We start from the raw sequence: 17,035 nt of genomic DNA on the forward strand, positions 1-17,035 counted from the left end.
CTACGCCAGCCCTAGGCTGGTGGTGGACGGAGGCGGTGCCCTAGGCAGCAGCGTCGGTCACACTTAGTCTAAGAATCAACTTTTGATTCATGCTTCATTTCGCTCGAAAGAAATGATGTCCATGTGAAGTCTTTTGTAGACGGATCATCATATCATGACTAGGATGATCTATCCTATCGTGACAAAGCCAATATGTGTATAAATCCAAGAGATCTTCTCTCATAACTTTATTGGATTTAATAGCTCGAATAGTGACATAAAATCCACTAGAGCGACACATAAACTTCTCTAAGATGCGCCTTTGTTCGCAATCATTAGAGGTAATGCAAAGGAACTCATTTCCGTTCTCTACATGCATTTTCGCATGGAATTCGTTGGCTATTCATAGGTGTGATTTTCCCTATGAGCGTAGAGAGCTTTTGCGACAATAATCAAGGTGCCCTTTGGCAAGGGGAACTTGGGCTATTCCATGTCCTTGAATTAATATTGATGGCCTAGCCATCGTAGTCACAAAGTAATATGCTTAGAATCAAAATTGAGTCATAATGAAAAGAACTCGAAATTTTATTCATAAGCCAACGGAGTACATCATTGTTTCTATGAACAAAGAAAATCTAATCCAATAAAAAGTAATATGGCAATCGCCTACATCTCTTGGAAAATAAAAAGACTTAATCAAAATCGCCAGTTTCTGGGTCTTGATCTTTGTAGTCTTCCACCCTTAGATCTAGATCGCCATCTTGATCTTCTTGTGCCATGTAATTTGCTTCCCTTGCTTCACGATACGTCTTGTATGCGTTTGCAACATTCTGGGGTGCGGTACATGATTTGGCCCAATGTTCAATTGATCCACATCGAAAACAAACATCATTATGGTCAGGCTCCCTTGATCGAGGCGCCATTGGGGCGCGATTTGGACGACCTATCCTCTTGGTGGCGTTACCACCATGGTCGGAGGCTTCGCCTCTCTCTCTCTTCACACATTGACCTCCACGGTTCCGTGCACGCCTCTCTTGGGGATTTCCTTCCTCTTTAGGGCGAACATATGGACCAGAATATCCAGAATTGTCCCTATCCTTAGGGTTTCGCTCCTTGCGTCCTCTATTGGGGGCGCGACTATAGTTAGACTCCGGAATAGGCTTAGTTCCCACGGGTCTAGCATTATAGTTCTTCACAAGAATATTGTCGTGCTTTTCAGCTACGTTCATGGCGCCAATGAGCTCATGAAACCTTGTGATACGTCCTGCATTTACATCAATCCGATAATTCTTTGAAATCATCAGTGCAGAGACGGGGAAGGTAGAGAGAGTCTTCTCGATCAACATTGTATCAGTTATGACTTGGCTACAAAACTCCATCAGAGACTTGATACGAAGAGCTTCCGAGTTATAATCAAGCACAGACTTGAAATCACAAAAGCGGAGGCTATGCCATCGCACTTCTAAATCAGGAAGCAGGGAGTCACGAACGTTGCCAAATCGCTGCTCAAGTTCTACCCATAGCTTTCTTGGGTCTTCCTCATTGAGGTATTCATTTTGGAGCGCGTCATTCATGTGCCTTGTCATGAGAATTATGGCTTTAGCTTGTTTTGCTTCGAAAGCAGTAGCTTGCTCAATGGAGAGCACGTTCTGACCAGGCTCTTGGATGGCTCCCAGAAGTCCATCAGCCTTAAGATGTTGGCGCACATCTCGGACCCACCTATGGTATCCTGCGGCAGTTGTTTCTAGTGGAACGAAATTCAACTTGTTCAGGTTACTCATCCTGAAAAACAACACAAGATTAGGGTTAGTTTCGGAGCGAAAAGGCTACCACGAAAAACTATTAAATTTCTGAGCGTAGTCGCTTCCAAGAAATTAGGGATTTTCTGAGCGTAGTCGCTTCCAAGAAAATCCGATTCCAAGAGGGGTTTTGGATTAGATCGAAACAACGATGTATGTGGTCGATCGTTTTCTTCTCAACAAACTTTAAGTTTGGAGGACTCTACAAGCTCCAAGCTTGGAGTGAGCACGAACCCCCACAGTTCGGCTTTTGGTCTCCCCTATAAAGAAGAAAAGGGGGGTCGAAGAAGGGATGTTGGAAGTCCCCGAGAAAAGAAGAAGAAATTGAAATAAAACTTCAAAAACGGGAACTTTTAGAAAGTTTACCTTAAAAGATGGTCGGAAAAGTCGTCGCCGGAAAGTTACTGTAGCTACCGGAGTTACTGTAGCTGACAGGAAAAGTCGCAGGAAGTTGGCCGGAAAAATCACCATAAAAGTGGCCGGAAAAGTTGCCTGCGGTGGTTGACCAGTTTGCTGACGTGGCACTGGCGTGGCAGATGACGCAAGGATGACGTCAGATGGGTCGGCTGCTGGGCCTCAGGCTGCGGCTTGGGCTCGGCTTCTGCTTCCTCTTTTTTTTTTTTTCTTTTCTTTCTGCCGGTTCGGTTTCTGCCTTTTCTGGTGGCCGGTTCGGATGGTTCTAGGCCAGTTCCGGTGGGGGATTTTCCGGTTCCGGTTTTCTGGGGTGGAGATGCTGCAGGGGGTCGAGTATGGCTGCAAGAGGTGGTGAGGAAGGCTTTGAACCGGGCAAGGGAACTTTTGCTTCTTCCAGTGGCCGGTTCGGTGGTTTGCGGGCCGGTTCTGGTGGTGGGGCCGCCGGTTTTGAACTGCTGGAGTTGAGATCTTCAAGGTGGGTGGCGGTGATTTCTGGGATTTGAAAGCTACGAATTTAGGATTTCAGGGTTAGGGCTTCGTGCTGATAACGTGTTTTAGGAAATCAGAAATTGAGAGGAATTTGCTGTGTATTCTCATTGATAATAGGGGCCTCTTTATATAGAGGATTATAATGCATAGAATCTCAATCATACAAGGAAAGTAATTCTACTTTGATTAGGATTCTAGATCCTTCTAATTAAATCCTATTACCACTAGGTCAAGTAACCTAGAGTTTGGGCTAAACACAAATTAGGTTTTCCTTGAACATTTTACACTTTATCTGTAAATATCTGTAAAAAATGATTTTACACAGATATTTCTTCACTTTATTAGAGATATATCCTAAAATTCTTCATTTTTTACAGATATTTCTTCACTTTATTGGAGATATATCCTAAAATTCTTCACTTTATCGGAGATATATCACAAATATCATAGACCAGTGAGCGACTTTCAACCACCTAGAGTATCTTTTGTTTTTATAAACCTATTATAACTTGTGGTGTATAGGTTGAAGACAATAAAAAAAAAAAAAAAAAAAACGAAAAAATAGAAATTTTGTTTTTTTAGTTTTTTTTTTGTCTTGAAATGACCATTTTAACCCTCAAAGTGAGTCCGATAGTCAGAGTTAACGTCCAATTTGGACGGAATGGTAGAAATTGGACACGGCTGATTGAAATTGGAAAGTTTGGGGGTAAAAATTTAAAATTGAGAATAGAGGGGGGTGTCATGACACCCCCAAACCTCAGGGGGGTAAACTGAAATTCATCCTAGAAATAAACTTGAAAACAATACACAGTCATCTACTCATCACACCAATCACCATATCAACAATCTCAACATCAATCACTCAACAACAACTCACATCATTTACACAAAATCATTACGCAGATCATTGCACAGATCACCACACTGGTTGTCAAATAATATTGTTTCCTCATCTCCAACAGCCTCAAAACAATAATGAAATCATTTTTTTTTTAATTATTTTTTTATCAAGAAGAAACTTCATTAATAATGAACTGGATACAATGAGTTTTGGCAACATCTCAACACATAAATGGCCACTGGACTTCATACTGGAACTCCAAAATGACTGAGACTTCAATCAAACTTTGGTAACTTGAGAGAAAATTCTAAAAAAACAAGTTGTCATGCCCTGATTTTCAAGCATAATTAATAAACAATTAAACAAACATAAATACTCTGGACGTGATGTTACCGTTGTATGGTGGTGTGATTATGTTAATGGGACCAACAGAGGTTATTGGAGTTTGCACATGGGAAATGTGACGTCCCGAACCCGAATTCACCGGTTTACTAGTCATTTGGACGGTAAACAACTTTTACTTTCACTTTTACTGTCATTTCAATGCTTTTAGGGGGCCCTAAAAGTTGACTTTTTGTTCGGGTCAAAATTTGAGAAAATTTCCTTCATGAAAGTTGTAGAGGACGTTAAACCGAGCACGTGCATATGTGGTACGTAAAAATCGGAGTTCGTATGCAAAATTTATAAGCGAAATGGTAAAGTTACTGTTCATGGTAAGTTTCTATAAATAGGACGAGTTACTGTGGTAAGTTTCCATTTTCGGAAACTTACCGAGCCCTCTCCTTTCTCTCTCCCCGACTCTCTCTTCCTCTCCGACCTCGTCACCTTCTTCCGGCCATAACTCCTCCATCCGGCGACGGATTTTGACGTGTAAGATGTCGTTGGAAAGCTCTCTTCCTTCTCTTGATTTCTGGGTTCGTTTCGTAGCTTAATATGAACTGTGGAAGGTGCAGCAACGAGAAGAAGATGACGGTCACTGTAGCATTTTTGAGGCAGCGTCGATATTTTCCGATTCCGGCCACCAACCGGCGTGCCACCGGTCACCAAAGGAGCGCCTCCTCCCTCCGAGCACCCTAGCAACCTTGGTTTTCCACGATTTGGCCGGAAAACCACGGATCGAAGGAAAAACTCCTCCGGCTGCAGTTTGAAGCTTTTGCCGATTTCCGGCGATTCCGACCACCTCCGGTCCCCATCTCGCCGTCGAAGGTTCGGTTTTCATCACTGATCATTTCCCCTATGGCCTTGTATCACGATTTGTTGTGTAGATGCCTAATCGACGAATTGAAATTCTAGGGTTCTTGAGGATTTCTGGGTTTTTGTTCATTGAATCGATTTCGGCCATTTTTAATTGTTATTTGGGAATGTTGTAGTTGAGAAGTTGAATCAGTGTGTTGACAAGGTGCTACTGCCAAATTTTGGTGGCCATCGGAGATGGTGGCGGCGGCGCCGCCACTGTGGGCGGCGGTAGCGGCGGCTAGGGTAGTTTATAAATTTCAATTTTTAGCTAGTTAAATTCTATAATTATCATAGAGCTTATATATGAAGTTTGGTGAATTTTGGAGGAGTTTGGAATTGTTTGTGAATTTTCGAAGTTTGGAGTTTTGTGGTGGAATTATGGGAAATCCGGCCGTCGGATTTCCCTCGTTTTCATTATGGAATATGTAAATTGAGGAATTAGAATTGTGGAAGAGATTTGGGTTGAATTTGAGAAGTATTGGAGATAGGGATTTTCGGATTTCGTTTAAGTTCGTAATTATTTTATCGGATTGCCGTTTACGGAAATATAATTGTGTACAGGGCAATGTCGCGAGCTACGGTTAGATGAAGGAACTCGTTTGCGTGGTTGCCAATAGTACTGTGAGTGGACATTTGTTTTTAAATTAATTCCGCATGCAGTATTATTATTATTTTCTTCCAATTGAGATTTAATTATGTTTTGAATATTTGAGATTTAGTTTATCGAGATTTATTTATGGATTACGAGATTAGTATTGAAATTCCTTCCCGAGGGCTTTTAGTAGATTTTTGAGATAGTCATTCATGAGTTATTGAGTTGGGAAATGATTTTCGGGAAGTGACTGATTCGGAAAAATATTATGAGAATTATTGTTTTCGAATATCAGTTTTTATGAAGATATACGAGTGCGAGGGATTTAGCAAATATTTGAGCATGATTGATTTATCGAGATTTATTGGGTTTTGAATTCCGCACTTATCAGACTTGGGTTAGATGGAACTTTCTTTCCGAAAGCAATTATTGAATTATAGAGTATGTGATTATGCTTTCGAGGATTTATTGAGATATCGAGGATTGAGTTAGTGAGTTATTACTGAGTTATGCTTTCGGTGAATTATTATTGATTTATTGAGGTAATATCGAGTTTCTTTCCGAAAGCAAGTGATTGAAAGAGGTTATGTTCAGTTCTTGAGGAGGCTATTCAGTTTATTAAGGAGGCCAGTTTTGGCGCATGCGTATCTTACCTAGTTGGCAGTCCCTTCTAGGTAATAGTCTGGTTGGCAGTCCCTTCCAGACTACAGCTCGGTTGGCAGTCCCATCCGATGCGTCACCTGGTTGGCAGTCCCTTCCAGATGACATGAGGTAGCTAGTCGGCAGTCCCGTCTACTACCTGTGGTTAGTCGGCAGTCCCGTCTACTACATGTGGTTAGTCGGCAGTCCCGTCTATCCACCGCCTCCTATCCCGGTTGGCAGTCCATTCCAATGCGTCATCTGGGTGGCAGTCCCTCCTAGATGGCATGAGATGACTAGACAGCAGTCCTTTCTAGTCATCAAACGAGCCTCATGAAAAGGATGTTTTTATAAGGATTGAGGATGCGATTTTAAGAGGTTTCAAGATGTTCTTGTTATGTGATTGAGATTTCAGTAAAGAGGATGATTAAGAGTGTTTTCAAGATTGTTACTGCATGCGAGGTTTTAGAGAATAACTTGGGAAAGCATTAAGTTTTACTTATTCATTTGAAATTACTTATTTTTCGTCCACTCACTCTAACGGATTTTAAATGTTTTCCCCTGGGCCCTTCGGTTTTAAATGCCCAGTTTGCAGGCCAGTTTAGCTTGAGGTCGAGCGTACTTGGGGTTGAGGCATAGCTGTCATAGCTTCCGCATTATAAAAGTATTGGTCGTTTATCTTGTATTCTACTTTCTTGTACGCCTGAGAAATAGATTGCTCTGATATCTCTTGAGATTAATATTCTTAAGTTTCAGAATTGTTTTGTGATATGAGAGATGTTGTGATATAGGGGGTGGCTCCAGGAGAATAAGGATGGATGATTTAGAAGTGTAATTGTTTTTCTACAGGTTTTGGGTTGTCCATTTTTAGGGGAAGTTCTGTCAAATTTTTGGTAGAATTTCTTCTAAGGTGGGCCCCGCAGGGCCTCTTCGGATTTCAGGGTGAAATCCGGGGCGGGTCCTGTCAGTTGGTATCAGAGCATTAGGTTGTTAGGTTCTGTAGACTCGTTTCTATTCTAGTTACCTTATATGCTTGATGTTACTCAGTACCTCCCGAGTGATGGCCCGACTGCAGCGGTTCCCCATCGTTTACTCTTCGGTGCTGAAGTATTCATCAAGTATGTAAGGTACGTGGTTAATGACTTTCATTCAGGTGCTATGCCTCGTATACGCCGACCTCATAGGGATTTCTCCGCGTATCAGATTAATTACGTGTCTTGCATCTTTTCCTGGTGATGGTGATGTTAGATTACTCTACAGGTTTGAGTTATGTTACGAAATGTGATCCGAGGGAATGTGGTGGTTATCTCTCCCTCGATGCCAACAAGTTTGTTGGGGCAAGGTTTAAGGTGCAAGACTGGAGTTCGATTTTGTGTTTGATTGTTAGAGTTGAGTGGACATAGCTTTGGGCTGTCTCTGGTTGCTATAAATTGCTTTGGAATTAGAATTTTTGATGGAAATGGAACTAGTAATATTAGTGGTTTTGATGTTGAACCCAGTTTCAGGATTTGTGGTACATAATGTGATATGTCATGTATGTGACATTTGTGATATCATTGATAGTTGTTGGAGATTACTTGGAAATCATGACTGGTTATCTTGGGCCTTTGACCTAACCATGATATTTGGATCTAGTTTTGTTTGGATTGGAAGAAATTGATTTTAGATACATTGACTTATAATTGATCCTTTTGAAGTTTTGGATCGTATTGAGTAAGGAGATAGACAGAATTTAAGTTTTTGATATAGTTTTATGTTTGAAACTTGAGTATTTAGTTGGACGCATAGAGCTTTACAATCGAGTTACGATATTTGCCAGTATTTAATTGAGAAGATTAGAAACAACTTTTGTATATGAGATTGTGCCTATGCGTGTACTCAATTGGTTATCCGTTTTGGTTGAAATGGTTGTACCTAAAAATTGGAGAATAGTGGTAGTGATCTCGTTGGGTATTCATAATGGTGCAAGTGGAATTACTTGTGATACGGAGTATGATTCGAGTTATAAATTGTGGAGCCTTAAAGATTAATTGTGATAGATTTTTGGTGAAGTTTTTGCTAGACAGTTGGATTGTGATATTGTAAGAGTGGTTAGTGGAATAACTTTGAGGAAATAAGTTTCCTAGTTGGCTCCGGAAATACTTCTAATTAAGGTTTGACCAGAATTCTTGTTATATGTGGGTCAAACGTAATACGGTATGTCTGTGTAGTGGCGTATTTCAATGGTAATTAAATGGAGGAATTGGATCGCCAGGTGGTTGGATTAATTTCAGATCCAGGTACCGCTTTGTGTGAAATGAGATGTTGGACGGGTGTCTGTTTTACATCAAGGTTGTTGTCCGAGGAAAGATTCTGTGAACGGTGTTTTATCATCTAGGAAAAAATTGGTTGTTGCTTGAGTTGAATACGTACATTAACAGATTGCTTTGAAGGAATTAAGTGAATTTTTCTACCTTGGTACCGTTACTGGTGGAATGGGTTAAACAGTTTGAAATTTAGTTTTCACTTTGATTGATCTTTCTACCGTATGGTGGCCCTTGATTGGAGAAGTATAGAAAGCTGTTGGTACGATTGATATTCGGTCACCATCACGGGTTTATAGGTATGATGACTTGGCAAAATGTTCGAGTTGAGTTTGGAAATTGTTTGTTTGGAGTTGGGTTTTATCAAGGGTTTCAATTGACTCTTGAAGTACTAAATTGTTGAGCGAGTATGGTTGAGTTGTGTTGTTGGATTTATGCTTAGCGAGATAAGGATTGAGAAATTTTGGTGCAATCTTAGTTAGCGCGGATTAGTTTTTGAAATTGTTGTTGTAGCTGGAATATTATTGAATAAGTGTTGTTAGAGGGTGGATCTTCAGCTACTTTATCCTCAGTTTAGTGATGACAGCGTCGCTTGGGGATACCGGCTTTGAGCCATGTCAGGAGAGTTCGCTATACTCAAGTACTTGCAAGTTTGACGTTGATTATTGGAAGATTATGGTGTGGAAACATAGAGAAGAAAGAATGGACTATCTTGCTAGCAGTCTGGTACAGAAATTTTGAACATAAACAGGTGTGTGAAATGTGTCGCCTTATGGCCAGCAGGGTATGTATCAAAGAAGTTTCTCTAGTTGACTTAGATGTCATCTCAAGGCTTTGATCAATGTTTTAGTCAGGTATCAAAGTAGCGCAATGAAAGTGTAGTGGCCCCATAACATGCATGATTAAGAACTTATAGGTTGGTTCGAGGCTACTCTTTGATATGCTTGACAACTATGGGATCTCTACGTGCACGACATTCGATCAGAAATTTAAGCACAAACAGACAAAAAGCAAGTGCGGTTTTGTGGTTGGTAAGGAAATTGGTTGTTTCAGACATGTGGGTTATCAGTGAGCATCTTGTGGTGTTTTATTAACTGTTGGACTTTACATAACCCGTGTATGAATTGAAATTGTTTTAAGTGTGAGTAAATGTATTATCATGTTGTTGGTGAACAAAGTGGATCTTCACTGTACGAGTTATATGAAAAGGTATGAATGCTACTATTCAAACTGCATAGTTTGTGATATTGATACCATGAGTCATCTGAACTATTATTTGACCTAAATTTCTTGACGTCGAAGTTGTGTACTTGTGAGTATGTACTACTACATAGTTAGGTAAGACAAGGGTATCCAACTTGGAACATTGATACATTTGGGATTCTAAGTATATGTTTTGGTTGCATGTGTAATCGAGATTGTCGAGATTATCAGCTACTCCAGTCATTGACTTAAAATTACAAAGGGAAAACTTAATCCAAAGAAGATTTGATTTTCGTTATGCAGTTTCAAGGTGTAGTTCGTTCAAGTAACTGACCTTGATTTAGCCTTGAGTCTTTATTCTGAGAATTTTAGTAGGTGTTTCTGCTCACATAGTTGAACAGTTTACAGATTGCTTCAAACATAATGCTTTGACGATGTTCTCCCTCAGTTGTTAAGGACTGTCAGTAATGAGTGGAAGTAAATCAATCTACTAAGACACTGAATTTAGTAAGAACACTGTGGGAATTATTCAGATAGCAATAATTGGCTAGATTTCAGCTAGAGAATTGTTTCTTATAAGGGTTGATCTCCATGTTCTAATTGGTCAAGTTTTGGATCAGTTTTGAAGGTAATTTCTACATGATTTGAGCAGACTTGCACATCTTTTCTGTGCCTTATCATCGCCACGGCCGTACGATTGATGTGCTATTCATCTCGTGACTGTTTACTATGGATTGGCGTGTGCACCCATCTCTACTTCAACAGTATGGAATTTCGAGGACGAAATTTTTATAAGGTGGGGAGATTGTGACGTCCCGAACCCGAATTCACCGGTTTACTAGTCATTTGGACGGTAAACAACTTTTACTTTCACTTTTACTGTCATTTCAATGCTTTTAGGGGGCCCTAAAAGTTGACTTTTTGTTCGGGTCAAAATTTGAGAAAATTTCCTTCATGAAAGTTGTAGAGGACGTTAAACCGAGCACGTGCATATGTGGTACGTAAAAATCGGAGTTCGTATGCAAAATTTATAAGCGAAATGGTAAAGTTACTGTTCATGGTAAGTTTCTATAAATAGGACGAGTTACTGTGGTAAGTTTCCATTTTCGGAAACTTACCGAGCCCTCTCCTTTCTCTCTCCCCGACTCTCTCTTCCTCTCCGACCTCGTCACCTTCTTCCGGCCATAACTCCTCCATCCGGCGACGGATTTTGACGTGTAAGATGTCGTTGGAAAGCTCTCTTCCTTCTCTTGATTTCTGGGTTCGTTTCGTAGCTTAATATGAACTGTGGAAGGTGCAGCAACGAGAAGAAGATGACGGTCACTGTAGCATTTTTGAGGCAGCGTCGATATTTTCCGATTCCGGCCACCAACCGGCGTGCCACCGGTCACCAAAGGAGCGCCTCCTCCCTCCGAGCACCCTAGCAACCTTGGTTTTCCACGATTTGGCCGGAAAACCACGGATCGAAGGAAAAACTCCTCCGGCTGCAGTTTGAAGCTTTTGCCGATTTCCGGCGATTCCGACCACCTCCGGTCCCCATCTCGCCGTCGAAGGTTCGGTTTTCATCACTGATCATTTCCCCTATGGCCTTGTATCACGATTTGTTGTGTAGATGCCTAATCGACGAATTGAAATTCTAGGGTTCTTGAGGATTTCTGGGTTTTTGTTCATTGAATCGATTTCGGCCATTTTTAATTGTTATTTGGGAATGTTGTAGTTGAGAAGTTGAATCAGTGTGTTGACAAGGTGCTACTGCCAAATTTTGGTGGCCATCGGAGATGGTGGCGGCGGCGCCGCCACTGTGGGCGGCGGTAGCGGCGGCTAGGGTAGTTTATAAATTTCAATTTTTAGCTAGTTAAATTCTATAATTATCATAGAGCTTATATATGAAGTTTGGTGAATTTTGGAGGAGTTTGGAATTGTTTGTGAATTTTCGAAGTTTGGAGTTTTGTGGTGGAATTATGGGAAATCCGGCCGTCGGATTTCCCTCGTTTTCATTATGGAATATGTAAATTGAGGAATTAGAATTGTGGAAGAGATTTGGGTTGAATTTGAGAAGTATTGGAGATAGGGATTTTCGGATTTCGTTTAAGTTCGTAATTATTTTATCGGATTGCCGTTTACGGAAATATAATTGTGTACAGGGCAATGTCGCGAGCTACGGTTAGATGAAGGAACTCGTTTGCGTGGTTGCCAATAGTACTGTGAGTGGACATTTGTTTTTAAATTAATTCCGCATGCAGTATTATTATTATTTTCTTCCAATTGAGATTTAATTATGTTTTGAATATTTGAGATTTAGTTTATCGAGATTTATTTATGGATTACGAGATTAGTATTGAAATTCCTTCCCGAGGGCTTTTAGTAGATTTTTGAGATAGTCATTCATGAGTTATTGAGTTGGGAAATGATTTTCGGGAAGTGACTGATTCGGAAAAATATTATGAGAATTATTGTTTTCGAATATCAGTTTTTATGAAGATATACGAGTGCGAGGGATTTAGCAAATATTTGAGCATGATTGATTTATCGAGATTTATTGGGTTTTGAATTCCGCACTTATCAGACTTGGGTTAGATGGAACTTTCTTTCCGAAAGCAATTATTGAATTATAGAGTATGTGATTATGCTTTCGAGGATTTATTGAGATATCGAGGATTGAGTTAGTGAGTTATTACTGAGTTATGCTTTCGGTGAATTATTATTGATTTATTGAGGTAATATCGAGTTTCTTTCCGAAAGCAAGTGATTGAAAGAGGTTATGTTCAGTTCTTGAGGAGGCTATTCAGTTTATTAAGGAGGCCAGTTTTGGCGCATGCGTATCTTACCTAGTTGGCAGTCCCTTCTAGGTAATAGTCTGGTTGGCAGTCCCTTCCAGACTACAGCTCGGTTGGCAGTCCCATCCGATGCGTCACCTGGTTGGCAGTCCCTTCCAGATGACATGAGGTAGCTAGTCGGCAGTCCCGTCTACTACCTGTGGTTAGTCGGCAGTCCCGTCTACTACATGTGGTTAGTCGGCAGTCCCGTCTATCCACCGCCTCCTATCCCGGTTGGCAGTCCATTCCAATGCGTCATCTGGGTGGCAGTCCCTCCTAGATGGCATGAGATGACTAGACAGCAGTCCTTTCTAGTCATCAAACGAGCCTCATGAAAAGGATGTTTTTATAAGGATTGAGGATGCGATTTTAAGAGGTTTCAAGATGTTCTTGTTATGTGATTGAGATTTCAGTAAAGAGGATGATTAAGAGTGTTTTCAAGATTGTTACTGCATGCGAGGTTTTAGAGAATAACTTGGGAAAGCATTAAGTTTTACTTATTCATTTGAAATTACTTATTTTTCGTCCACTCACTCTAACGGATTTTAAATGTTTTCCCCTGGGCCCTTCGGTTTTAAATGCCCAGTTTGCAGGCCAGTTTAGCTTGAGGTCGAGCGTACTTGGGGTTGAGGCATAGCTGTCATAGCTTCCGCATTATAAAAGTATTGGTCGTTTATCTTGTATTCTACTTTCTTGTACGCCTGAGAAATAGATTGCTCTGATATCTCTTGAGATTAATATTCTTAAGTTTCAGAATTGTTTTGTGATATGAGAGATGTTGTGATATAGGGGTGGCTCCAGGAGAATAAGGATGGATGATTTAGAAGTGTAATTGTTTTTCTACAGGTTTTGGGTTGTCCATTTTTAGGGGAAGTTCTGTCAAATTTTTGGTAGAATTTCTTCTAAGGTGGGCCCCGCAGGGCCTCTTCGGATTTCAGGGTGAAATCCGGGGCGGGTCCTGTCAGGAAAACGTAGGTGCTTGGAAATTTTGGCAATCTAGCCCCACAAATCCACGTGCATTGGATGAGAGGTGCTGGGTAGCTCGATTGCATTGATGAGATGTTGAAAGAAGCTTTTGAATATATGGTGAGAGGTTTCAGAAGGTGGTTATGATAATTGAAAGGAGAAGATTGTATGCACCGACAGTGCAAGTGCACTGTAGATTATTTTAATCTCTAAAAAAATAACAGCCACTCATTTAATCCACTCCTTTATATATTTTAATATCAAAAAAATTACATCCATTCATATTGCAAGTACCCATGCACTGACGGTGCATGGAATACACTCCCGATAATTGAATGGTCTAGGAATGAAACAAAGGGGCAAGGCAGAAGGGATTAAGATGGTTGGGCTAATTGAAGTCGAGTGGTTGAGGGAATAAATCTGGATACAGTGCTAAATTAATTGGGGAGATGATCTCACCGGGGCTGAGACTAGCTCAGGGGATGCTCACGAAGGAGGAGGGACAGAGACTAGCTCAGGGTATTAAAAATATGCGCGCACATCAATTAAGAATTAGTATTTGAGTTTATCAGGTGCACGCAACTAATTTGATAATCAATTACAAGAATTGACATTTTACTGCACATAATTTCTAATAGAGATAGCATTGCTTTCTGCCTGATATTCAAGACTATTTTTCCTCAAGTCTCTCTACACACACTACACAACTAAGGGGAAAAATAAAAGGTGAAAAGTTATTATAGACTGGAAAATATTTGTCACCGGCTCACAGGGCACAAATGGCAGTCACAAATCACAACTATCTACAACTCCCACCAAGAAGAAGACAAGGATGAAGAAAGAAGCTAAGGATTCCATGCATTTCCGTAGAACAGACTCAACAAGCCTAGCAAGACAATCACAGAGACGCGGCACATTGTCAAATGGACTAGTTCAGCACCAGCGGCACAATTATCTCCCATCATCAACTGGTAATGTGAACGGGTTCCTCATGGTATCATACCCAGAACTCGTATCCCCACCACCTCCATGACTAAAAGTTTCCAGTGTTATTTCATCAAGCAAGTGTTCATTCTCCTCTGCATTGGATTCATCATTACTAACCCATGGATGCATTACCATCCTTCTCAGTGCCTCAAGCTCCATTGCCACTTCCTTCATGGTTGGTCTTTCTTTTCCTTCTACTTTCAAACACCTCTTTGCAAGGTTTGAAACTTCCTTAAGCTGCTCAACGTTTGCTCCATTAATGACACTACCATCAATCACCTCTACCAATCGGTCCTCTCTCAGGGCAGAAAGAAAATACATGGCTAGATTTCTCTCCTTTTCCGGCTTGTCGACCGAAAGCGCCTTCTTTCCTGTTAGTAGTTCCACAAGAACAACCCCAAAGCTATAGACATCACTCTTGTCAGTCAACTGGCTCGTCTGTAAGTATTCAGGGTCCAAATACCCTACCGTTCCTTGCACCACTGTAGAGAGCTGAGCTTGATCTGACGGAACCAATCTGGAGGCACCGAAATCAGACACTTTTGCTGTAAGATTATCATCCAAGAGTATGTTTGTGGACTTGACATCTCTGTGAATGATGGGAATAGAAGCTTCAGAGTGCAAGTGTGATAGCACTCCAGCAGTTTCTGCAGCTATCCTTAAACGAATTTCCCAAGCAAAGTTGGATTCCTTGCTTTTGTTGTGGATGTAGTCGAATAGCGTACCATTGGTGACAAACTCATAAACCAGTAGTGGGACTTCTGTCTCGAAACAACAACCCAAAAGCTTCACCACATTCCTGTGATTAATTTGGGAAAGCACCACTACTTCATTAATGAATTGCTCTATTTGGCTTCGATCCACAAGTTTGGATTTCTTGATTGCAACCACTGTTTCCTTAGCTCTTTCATCTGCTATAATCCCTTTGTAGACTGTACCGAAACCTCCTTTGCCAACGATTCTGGCTTCACTGAAATGGTTGGTAGCCTTCTTAAGTTGGTCTTCGGTGAAGATTTTGGCCGTTTGGTTAGAGGCACCACCTTGTCGTTCCGAAAGCTGTTGCTTTAACATCAATCCTCCATTTTGGATGAAGAACTTCTCCTTGAGCTTCATGAGCTTCCATCTTTTGTAGACCAAGTACAACCAAGAGATGCATATTAATAAGGATATGAGGCCAACACCGATCCCTACATTTCCAACACACATCCAAGCATTAGTAGTTCTGGTATTTTTCGTAACCAAATGGAGCAGAGTATTGCTATTGAACTTACCAAGTATAATTTGAACAAATATTGTTTGGTGGTCAGCGATGCAATCTACCGAGTCTGCTGTGCCATTGTTATGGTACCCCTTGTGGCAAGCACACGTATAGTTCCCCTCTGTATTTATGCATCTTTGTTTGCACTTGTTGGCAATCACCGGATCCTTGCATTCATTAATGTCTGCATAACGACATAACATATATAGTAGTTACAGATATGAACCAACCAATCAATAAGTAGCTTGTAATTGAAGTTTCTGAAAAGTAAAATACGTACCAGTGCATCCATTTAGGTATGGATTCCCTTCGTAACCTTCGTTGCACTTGCAGCGATACCCGAGCCCATTCTTGACATCCAAACACTTGGCGTTCCCCTTACATGCATTGTTCTTGATCTGGCTGCATGTCTCATTTCCAATCGACCAATCGAGAACCACTGGAAACTGAGAGACATTTCTTAAATCGCTCAACATGTCGGAGGTGAAGTTGAACTTACCCTCTTGGACAAGAAAAGCATAGCTGCAGGGATTGAAATTCCACACTTCCGTTTGATTATTGTAGCTGCCTACGCCTACGGTAAAGTAAGTCATTCCTTTAGCAATAGGTGTTTGGCAACAACCTATACCAGAGCATGAATAATTAGAAATAGAGGCCGTGCTTTGACATATTGAAAAGCAGCCACCTGTGTACATGAGGCTTATACCCTGGTAGCCCTTAATTTCGGCATAGGTGTCACAACCAACACCTGTGAATTTGTTGTCGGTGTCTGAGATGTAGAACTTTTTCAAAGAGAGATAAGGGTTGTAGTTGCCATAATAGGGCGCACCTGATTTGGTAAAACAAGCCCTGGCTATGTCTTGAGTAATATAGAGTTTCCCATCAATGGATATGTTTGTGACCTCAATGTCACTCACTCGAAGAAATGGCTTCGAAGGGTTATAACTTGTGCTATTACAAGTAATGAGGAAATCCTCATCATAGTAACAACCCTCTCTTGTTCCAAACGGATAGGGAATGCTAACATTGCCACATTTGTCTTGGCAACCCTCTCTTGTAATATCCACCGTTTGGGATGATACTAGTAGCACCTCTATTGCAACCAGCACCAATCGCAGCAAAAATATTTTCTTTATGGTCGCAGACATGGCTAGCTAATCAATTCTAAGTTGATCTGTTGTTGGAACAAGGAATTTGGGAGTGGAAAACTTGTGAGAGAGTTATGGTCCTTTAATGGCAGCTAGGAGCTAGGAAGACAGCTTGGTCGAGTCTTTCTACTCGGAAAGCAAGACTTAGGAGTTGACTGTCCTAATCATGAGTAACCCTACGCAGTAGGGCTGGGTCTTGTTTGATAGAAAGAGAGAAGAAATCAATCAAATCAACATCCTTGGTATTTGTTTATTGTTTTTGGGTAAAAAGTATGGGCTAGTGGGTATTGTTTTATTATTTTTGGGGTAAAGAGGCATTGCTGGTCGGTAGTCTGGTGGCTTTGCTTTAATTGGTTGAGTCTCCG

The 17,035-nt window shown here is 40.9% G+C and overlaps 1 protein-coding gene across 3 annotated transcripts; it reads right to left on the reverse strand.

Moving 5' to 3' along the window:
• Positions 1–13,860: 13,860 nt before the first annotated feature.
• Positions 13,861–16,768, reverse strand: LOC112186682 (wall-associated receptor kinase 1). Of its 3 annotated transcripts, none has more exons than XM_040512932.1 (4): positions 16,352–16,768; positions 15,803–16,096; positions 15,536–15,706; positions 13,861–15,451 (listed from the first exon to the last, which is right to left on the reverse strand). In XM_040512932.1, the coding sequence occupies exons 1-4, from the start codon at positions 16,668–16,670 to the stop codon at positions 14,229–14,231; spliced, it is 2,007 nt and encodes a 668-aa protein (XP_040368866.1). In that variant the 5' UTR covers positions 16,671–16,768; the 3' UTR covers positions 13,861–14,228. The 3 variants fall into 3 exon arrangements, with proteins under 3 accessions (XP_040368866.1, XP_040368864.1, XP_024180958.1); XM_040512930.1 differs by having other exon boundaries at positions 16,208–16,768; XM_024325190.2 differs by having other exon boundaries at positions 15,803–16,768.
• Between the last annotated feature and the right edge of the window lie 267 nt (positions 16,769–17,035).

This window comes from Rosa chinensis, chromosome 1, assembly GCF_002994745.2.
Source record: "Rosa chinensis cultivar Old Blush chromosome 1, RchiOBHm-V2, whole genome shotgun sequence".
NCBI lineage: Eukaryota > Viridiplantae > Streptophyta > Magnoliopsida > Rosales > Rosaceae > Rosa > Rosa chinensis.

Excerpts from the sequence above, each read along its gene's own strand:
- LOC112186682 (XM_024325190.2), bottom strand. The coding sequence starts at position 16,670 with ATGTCTGCGACCATAAAGAAAATATTTTTGCTGCGATTGGTGCTGGTT. Across the intron at positions 15,707-15,802 it reads ATACCTAAATGGATGCACTG|ACATTAATGAATGCAAGGAT; the intron begins GTACGTATTTTA and ends GTCGTTATGCAG. Across the intron at positions 15,452-15,535 it reads ATTTGTTCAAATTATACTTG|GGATCGGTGTTGGCCTCATA; the intron begins GTAAGTTCAATA and ends TTGGAAATGTAG.